The following is an 8,981-nucleotide window of genomic DNA, read 5'->3' as shown; positions in this document are numbered from 1 at the left end:
GGCAGCGGCAGAATGGACATGAAGAACTGGAGCAATAAAATCTGCACCAGCAGTTGGAATTTCCAGGAGGCTGGGAAAGAGGTCTTGTCATCACTGCCCTCCTCAGCATTTCCCTGTTGCTGCTGTTGGTCTCTTCTGGAGGAGATAAAAGGCAGCCAATTGTAAGTCATCTAGCTGGTGAGAGGACCCTTCCGCTCTGAACTGTATTCAAGACAGGCTGCTGAGGCTCCTTCAAGTGCAGCAAGATGAGTACCAGAAGCTCTATTGTCTGTTTGCTTTCTGTTTGCTTTGTACTTATGTTTTAAAGTCTAGATTATTTCTTTCGTAATACTAAATGTTTGCTAAATTGTTTTTGTCCTTTTTGAATGCATTGGTTGCTTTGTAAACTGACTTCTTTCCCCGACCTCAATTTTTTGTATTTTGATATTTTGAATGTTTGTTGTAAGCTGCTTTGGGCACAGCTCATTGTGGAAAGGCGACATATATATGCCGCCTTTCCACAATGAGCTGTGCCCAAAGTGGCTTACAACAAACATTCAAAATAATTCAAAATTATTTATTTATTTTGTCTCATTGTGGAAAGGCGACATATATATATATTTATTTATTTATATATGTCGCCTTTCCACAATATATATATATATATATATATATATATATATATATATATATATATATATATATATATATATAGAATGTTTGTCGTAAGCCGCTTTGGGCACAGCTCATTTTGGAAAGGCGACATATATATATATGTCGCCTTTCCACAATGAGACAAAATAAATAAATAAATAAATAAATAAAAGTTCTGATTTCTCAGTGTAGAATTTAACAAAAATCTTATTAAAAGCTTGTACTTCATTGCAAACAGCCACAGTAGCATAATAACATTATTTGGGCCTTCTTTAAAAAACCACAAATTAGTGAGCTAGCTTTTGAGTTCACCCGAACTTTTATTTAGAATGGGTTTAAACAACAAAAAAGGGAACAGAGAGAATTGCTGTGGGGTTTGTTTTTTCTGTTTGGATTTTGTTCTAATGGAGTATTGTGTCTGCCCACATTTTTTACTTGATTGCATCTCATGCCTTATTAGTATTCAGTTAAAAGATCCTTTTACATTTCATTAAGATTTTGTGTTCAATAGCCTGCCCAATATATTCCCCAGTTAGCACATTCCTCTACTACACTTTCTATGTACGCAGAAACAATTGCACTTGGATGGCAATTATCTCAGCTTTTGATTTGGGGCAGGGACCCTTAATTGCTATTTGAAGGCAAAATATTCATTCTGTTGAATCATAAATATTTCTTTTTTACTCAGGGGAATGCTCTTAAACTAGCATTGTAGATATAAAAATTGAATCAAGAATCTCAGCAAGACTGTCTTGGGACTTGTCTGCTAAAATTATTATTCAAAAAGTCTGAAGCATCCTTTAAACTTTTATTCATTTATTAATTCTCTAATATCATCAATAAGTGCAGCATTTTACCAAGCTGAAAAAAAAATAGGCCACTGCCCCAATTACCTTATATTCTCAGTTTAGACAGTTTATGTGTGTGAGAGATAACAAGAAGAGAGTGAGGGATGGGGACAGATGTGGGCCAGTGCAGTTATAGCAGGGGTGGGGAACTGTATCTGGCCAGTGGGCTGGATCATCCACCCCACCCCCTGCTAGCCAAACTTGACAAGTGGGTGGAGCCACCCACCTGTCATTTGCCTGTCATCACAATGATATCAGCTGATAGTCAGACCTTCAAAGGTCTGCACACAGCTCTCTGTACGCACCAGCAGTCAGCTGATCATTGGTACTTGCAGAAGGCCCTGCACTCTTAGAAGTACTCAGACTTTGTTTCAGGAAGGGATTAGGAATAAGTGGTTAAATCATGGGGAAAGTGGCTTGTGAAGATGGGGTGGGTCAAACTTCAAAATTGTGGTACTGAGGTTGGGGGGAGCACTGGGTTACAGGTGGCCATTGCCACCAACCTGGAGTTCCTCTGACCTCACCACTTTGCCCTGCCCTATCCTATCCTGACAAGCACAGCACTGCTGCCCCTGGGAGTACACAACTGCTGTCGACACCCCACATCATTAGTCACTGCAGAGGAGTCTACTTGCTTGAGAATCTAGAAGAGGTAGTTTAGACCTTCACCTGCATTCCTTTATGGCTCTTTTATACATTCAGCATAATTAACTGGTAAAGCTTTCCATGGGCTGTGTCTACTTTTAGACTGGTGGTAGGGGTTTCCATGTTTGAATACTGAAAGCTTCCCTGCCTGTAGAAAGCAAGCTATCTAGGAGCAGGATGAAGCCAAGCCTTCTCCTTGACATCCTATGCTTCTATGTGCATATTTGTTTGTATATTTTTGTGTGGAAGAGCATTCAAAAGTGTGTGTCCGTATCTGCAACCTAAAGCTGTAAATCAACAGTGATGTGATCCAGCTAAGATTAAGTACTTTCAAGGCTATAGTCCTGCACTCATTAACTTGGATGTAACTTCTGCTGAAATTAATGAGACTTACCTTTGAGTAGACATGTATAGGATTGTGCTGGTAATCCCATTAATTTCAATGGGAGGGTTAAGCATGTGCTTACTTCTTTTTCTCAGAAGCTTGCCCTTCGTGATTTTATAGAGGTCAAAGTCTGAAAATGGGGATAAACTATGCATCTATAGTAGAGATACAGATTTTACATCCATTTTTCTTACAAAAGGCTATTAACATAAGGATATTGTTAATCAGGATGAAATAAAGATGAAGATTTTCCTTTTTTCTCTTACAAAATATTGTCATTCCAAATAAATGCAGTTGTAACTAGGATGAGAGAGCAAAATATATATTTACCTGAATAAAATAAATGAATGTTCAAATCTCGCAATAAACACACATTTTAGCATTGTTACAAATGGAATATGAGAAATCATGATGTTTCCTATGCAAAGCTAATTTACTTCATTAGACCGTGACTGAAAATCCCATACAAAGTACAAAACCATTTTGAAAATATAATAGAGAGCACTTTGCAAAGAAAATGAATTTTGTTTTGGGATATCGGGCCATTCTTGGTTGAGCTGATGAGCATGTATCTGCTAGAGCTGACAAAGAGTATTCCTTTCTCATTATCCTTTGCAGGTAAATTGGTGTTTTTGCATTGACTTTACTAGAATAAGATATTGTTATTTTCAAGGAAATAAAAACACATTTTTTAAAATGCAAATTTTACAACAATGGTGTAAGTATCAAAATGAAGCCTCTTTAAAGAAATGCTAAACGTTTATTCAACATATTGCCAAAAGAGAGGATCATTTCTTTAGTTTCCACAATGTATATGGGAGAAAGGACTGGCTGGAAAATAAGTGACATCAGATGTCTGGTTTCTAGAGCTGCTTGTGAAGCAACCACCAAATCCTTCAGAGACTTCCAAGTGACTGCAGCAGCTGTAGCAGCTTTCAGAAACAGTAAATACCCACAGAGAGCCCCCGTACAGCCCTATGGACGCCTCTTCAACTTTCACTCCTTTCCAGCAGTGGCTGCCTTCTTTTAACAGCAGAAGAAGGAATATTGAAGTTATTGGGAAAAGGTGAATGAAAGGGTTGGAGGTATCACACAAAATTGGTGGTGGTGGTGGTGGTGAACAGTAATTTTGGTATTCAGAATTGGGATAACACTAGGCATGATATTTCTATTATGGAGCTTTCCCTTATTTAGTTTTTAAAAAAACATATTTTTTGTTGATCTTGAGCAGAAGTCGCTTTCCCCAATAAACACTGGGCACAATACAGCCTCAGGCTGCAACCCTATGTAAAGTCTGTAAAATCCAATAGGACTTACTTCCAGTTAAATATATATAGGGTCAAGCTACAGTAAAGAAGAGTAACCATTTAAAAATCCATGTGATTTCAATGACAAAAACTGTAAATATGTATTTATTGTGGCTGGGTCATGTCTGTAAGTGAAGGGCGGGGCCCACAGGTGCTTTTCTGGACACCTTCTGCTTTCAAAGAAAATATAGACAAACTATAACCATAGTAAGCCTCCTGTTTGTATGGACAGAGCTCCTGCATCATGATAGTTCATAAAATTATGAACAGATGGCAGTGGTGGCTGGTGCCTGCTAGATCTGGTGGGGCTGGTGAGAGGTCACAGGGGCATGGCCAAGATGTTCCGGTTTTGTCCCCATTGTCCCTTGCATAGATATTCTAAACACTTAAGTATTGCTGTTTTACAAATAGAAAACTGAAACATCTTACTTTGGTTCAGAAGGGGTCCCTGCTGCTACAGTTGCTTCTCTGCTGGCAGAAAAGCTTTGTGGCCTCCACTTTTTCTGGTTTGTTCTGTATTCTTCTCCTGTGCAAAGAAACAGTGGACACTTAAATATTGCAGTTTTATTAATATTTAGCACATCAGTGTTAGGTCAGAAGGGGTCCCAGCTGTTACTATTTCTAGTATGGATTTATAACAGAAAAACCATAGCTAACTCAGAGGTAACACCCTCCCTTGGAATTCCAAGGGGATTGTTCCCTGGTAAGTATGTACAGGATTGCAGCTGGAATTGGTTAGTCTTAAAGGTGCAACACAGGAATGTTTGCAAAATCTATGGGAAAATATTATTTTCTCCCGTATCCCAGCTTATTCATTTCCACATCTTTTTTCCAGAATGTGGAATAAAATGCAGGAAAATTAAGTGGTGTAGGACCTGGGAGATTATGGGCTGATTCACACGAGAGCTAAACTTCATATTAAAGACAAAACTCTTCCCATCACAATAGATTTTCAGCATTCACATTCACACATCTTCCAGTCCTCCGTTTTCCAGTCACATTCACTATCTCTGTTTCCTTGTGGCCTCGTCTCCAAATTGACAAATTTACCCCTCCAGAGTATTGCTAATAGAGAGAACTCGTGAGTTCCCTGGGAGGAGGGGAAGTATAAAGGGAAGACATGTGGAAACAAGGGAGCAATAAAGATATTGTGGCGCTGTTGCAGAGTGGCATGTCGAAGAGCGCTTGTAGGGTGCACAGCTGATTTGGGGGAGCGGTTTTTTCAAGATTGCTGTGAACAGTTAAGGGGCTGCAATACAGCACTGGGGTGTTGCTTCAAGGGAATACCGGAAAGTAGCAGAGTGTCTGGCTGCAAATGTGATGGCGGGGAAGAGAACTTGCATTATTGTTTGTCTAGAGTTGATGGGCTGGTAGGCAGCAAGGGCTGGGAGGCTGAATGTAATGTTTCTGGATGCTGAAAATTTTGGGGAGGCTGACTACTTCTGGGGTGCGTGTGTTTTGTTCTTCTTCTACTGCACTGGAGCTAGCTGGGCGGGGGCTGGATGGGGAGAATGCCCTCAATTACTGAGGTGGTTGGGGAGTGTTCTTAATTAGCGCCGGGGAAGCAGCTTTTAATTGGGGGTGCTGTAGATTTCTCCAGAGGGTGACCAGTTCGTTGGGGGCAGGGGCTGATGATGGGAGTGGATCTGTGAGAGGTCCCCTTTAATTTTTCTTTTGTGTGTGTGGGGGGTTAAATCCTATGTTGGAGGATGAATTCTTTCATGTGGGGGTGTTATAATTCTGTGGAAGTTGCTCTGTTCATTTTGGGGGTATGTATCATCCCTTATTCATCAGAAAAGAGTAGCTTCCCCCAAACCTTGACTTTAAAAAATACAGTATGCTATTACTTTTTTGAGGTGTTGATTGCTCTGGAGGAACTGCTGGCTTGAAGGGGTTCAATCATATCACACTTTTTGGGGATGGAGTTTGTGTGTACTATTTAATTCACAAAGTGTACCCGCTTAATTTTGTAGGGATGTTCTGATACCAAGAACTTAAATATACCATACCTGTTCTCTTACAGATATACTACTGGTTTCCCTGTATTGTATGATTATGGTAATTTGGTAGAACCTGTTTTTGAGTAGCTAGTTAACTCTTACTAAGGTAGACTGTTCAGGGAAAGGGGAGCTACAATTCTTGAAAGTGTCCCCCTCCTATAATATTAAAACTTGGGGGCATATCTAGAAGCAACACAACTTTTCATGATACCCCATTAATTTTAAGGATTTGATTGCAGATTTTAAAGTATTATTTGCATTTCTGAGACATTTCTTTCATTATAATTTTTTTTTAGTAATATACTGTTGTCTGGGAATAGATGCTGCCAAGGTGTATCAGTTTTGGATGATCTGGGGTATAAGAGAACTTGGGGTGGAGCTACATACGGCAGAATCATATTTATTTGAGAAGGCGGTTATGTGTGTCTGGATTATTTGGAGGTTGCACTAACCCAGAAGGAAACAATAGCAGCTACCTCAGTCGACACCATCAAAATTCAACAGATTAACTTTGTTTTAACAAGTGCCCTCAAACTTGAGGGCAATTATATATCAATTTTCTTGGGAATAATATTGTGTGAGGGGGTGGTGGGCTTTTCCACACCCCCGAATGCTCCCTCAAGCCATGTCAGCTTTTGGGGATGCCCATGAGTGGTATATGGGGGCTCTGAGCCGGCAAGAAGCAGCTGCATGTCTCCAGGGACATCGCCACGGAACGTTCCTGGTACGGGACAGTACCATGTGCCCTGGTGACTATGTACTCTCTGTCAGCGGGGACTCCAAGGTATCTCACTACATCATAAACAGCCTCCCTGGGCGCCTGCGGATCGGGGAACATGAATTTGATGGCTTCCCTGCTCTTCTAGATTTCTACTGCCTCCACTACCTAGACACAACTACTTTGGTGGCCCCCATGGGTCGGGTTGTGGCCCCTGCCTCTGCCCAGCCACCTCCTGCTGGTGAATGGGTCTGTGCCCTCTACGACTTTGTAGCCCGCAATCAGGAAGACCTCCCCTTCACCAAAGGGGAACCACTGAGGGTGCTGGCCAAGCCTGAAGAGCAGTGGTAGACAGCCCAGTGTGCAGATGGCAGTGTGGGTATGATACCTGTGCCGTATGTCCAGCCCTGTCCATATGCTCACCCCAGCAGCCATGGTGCTCCGTGCCACGCACCGATCATAGCGAGAGCGATGCCGCGAAGGGTGCCGGGTGCCGGCGACAAGACAGCGCTGGCCTTTGAGGTGGGTGACCTCATTGCTGTCACCAAGATGAATGTCAATGGCCAATGGGAGGGGGAGCTGAATGGGCGCCATGGCCATTTCCCCTTCACCCACGTCAAGGTCTTGGACCCTGAAGAAGCCAGCTGAGCATTTGATGCAATCCTTGGAACACTGACTTTCCATAAAGGGGCCATGACCCCTGATCTCTGACCTAAGCTTGTGAACTTCTGACCATCTTGAACATTGTACTTCCTTGAATTTTGACCTGCCCAGTGGGCATTATTGATCATTCAGTTCATTGATATTCAGCTCCTTGGATATGGACATCTTCTACCACTTTGAACTCCTTAACTCATGAACCTTGTTCTTTGACTTGCTGTACTTAAATGCTGTGGTAGTTGACCCTATAAACTTTTATCCTTATGGGGACTCTTTCATATTTCCTCCCTAAGAACATTGATCCTTTGGCCTTGTGATTTTCGACTGATTATGTGCCCTTGATTCTTGCAACTCTGCATCCTGTGACCTGTGACTTCAGAAACTCTGCGCTTTGATTATTGACCCCTTACCCTTGTGTAGTTTTCATTTGATCCTGTTCACGAGTGTTGGGAGGGACACGGGGAGTGCTTGGCTTTGACTGGATGACTGGCAGGAGTCCTCCCCACCCCTCATACGAAACTTGCTCCACTTGTTGTCTGTTCCAAACCACCTTGTTAATTAAAGTTTCCTGCTAATAGAGAGGGGGAGGGTTTTTTTTTGCTGAAGCTGGGATAGTGTGGGGATGCAATTTACATGAAAAACTTTATTCTGTCAGTTTCATTTCTTCCTGACATATTTATAGCAAAACCCCTTTTTTATTAGGAAATGCAATTTTTAGTGGAAGACTGTGTGTGTGCATGCGCGCATGCCTTCTGTCACATTGGTAATTGGGCGCATGGAACTCAAAATGGAGAGGGGGTGCAATCCCCATGACTGTTTGGGTTTAGAGGCTGAAGTTGGGAGAGCACCTCAGCGTGAAATTGACATGACACTGACTAGACCCTCCCTCCTATTCCTTTCTTCCTTTTTCTTTTTTTAAATTAGGTAGTCAGAGACAGGTTTTGTGTGTGAGAGAGAGAAACAATGCTGCAATGAAAAGTAGCCGCCGCCTCCACTGTGCGGGAAAGTCACGGGGGTAGTTCACAATTGCTTTTGCAAAACCCGAGGAAGTTTGGGTGGAAAGAGTTCAAAAGAACAAGAGTGAAGGAAGGCAGTTTACTGGGTGAAGGGTGAAAGGAAGAAGGGCTGCAGCAGTTTGGGAGCAGCCAGTCGGAAGTCGCTTCTTGAACGACGGGAAGTGAAATGGAATTCTTGGAGAGTTTAGTGGTCGGAGAAAGGGGAGTATCTGAAGTGACAGTCCACCCTGCAGCAAAAAGCTTTGGAGGAAAGGGCCTACATTGGAGGAGTGTAGCGAAGCAGAGATGGTTTTTCATTGCATTTATTGCATTTTCAGGGGGTTGCTTTGATTCAGATTTGATTCAGATTTAAAGGGAAAAGCAGCAACACACCTTCCCTTTGTCTGCAACATCATGTAAACTGTGTGAATTAAATGGAGGTGCAGGTGGCACCCATCTCATATTAAATCTCTGTGTGAACCAGCCCTACAGTTAAAATCACTGCTCAACCAGGACACTCGCTGTATGACCTTGGGCCAGTCACTCTCTCTCAGCCTAATCTACCCCACTGGATTGTTGTGAGGATAACATGGAGACAAGGAGACCCATGAATGCCACCTTGAGTCCCTTGGAGGAAAGGTGGGATGCATATAAACATAATACCGATAAATAATAATAAATAAAACAAAAAATTTCTCTCCAGCCTGTCTGCCCCTGATTTTGAATTGGAGGAGGGAATCCAGGTTTGGAATCATGAAAAAAGCTTAACCTAAAAACCAAAGGGAAAAAA

General features: G+C 42.0%; 1 protein-coding gene across 1 annotated transcript; it reads left to right on the top strand.

Moving 5' to 3' along the window:
* The first annotated feature begins 5,607 nt into the window (after positions 1-5,607).
* LOC133363977 (crk-like protein) lies at positions 5,608-7,772 on the top strand. The gene is given in 1 exon segment (XM_061583831.1): positions 5,608-7,772. A coding segment is annotated over 1 exon segment (756 nt). The 5' UTR covers positions 5,608-6,428; the 3' UTR covers positions 7,185-7,772.
* Positions 7,773-8,981: the final 1,209 nt, after the last annotated feature.

Source organism: Rhineura floridana, chromosome 9 (assembly GCF_030035675.1).
Source record: "Rhineura floridana isolate rRhiFlo1 chromosome 9, rRhiFlo1.hap2, whole genome shotgun sequence".
In the NCBI taxonomy this organism is placed as follows: Eukaryota; Metazoa; Chordata; class Lepidosauria; order Squamata; family Rhineuridae; genus Rhineura; species Rhineura floridana.
This window is presented reverse-complemented; position numbering and strand designations above follow the sequence as displayed.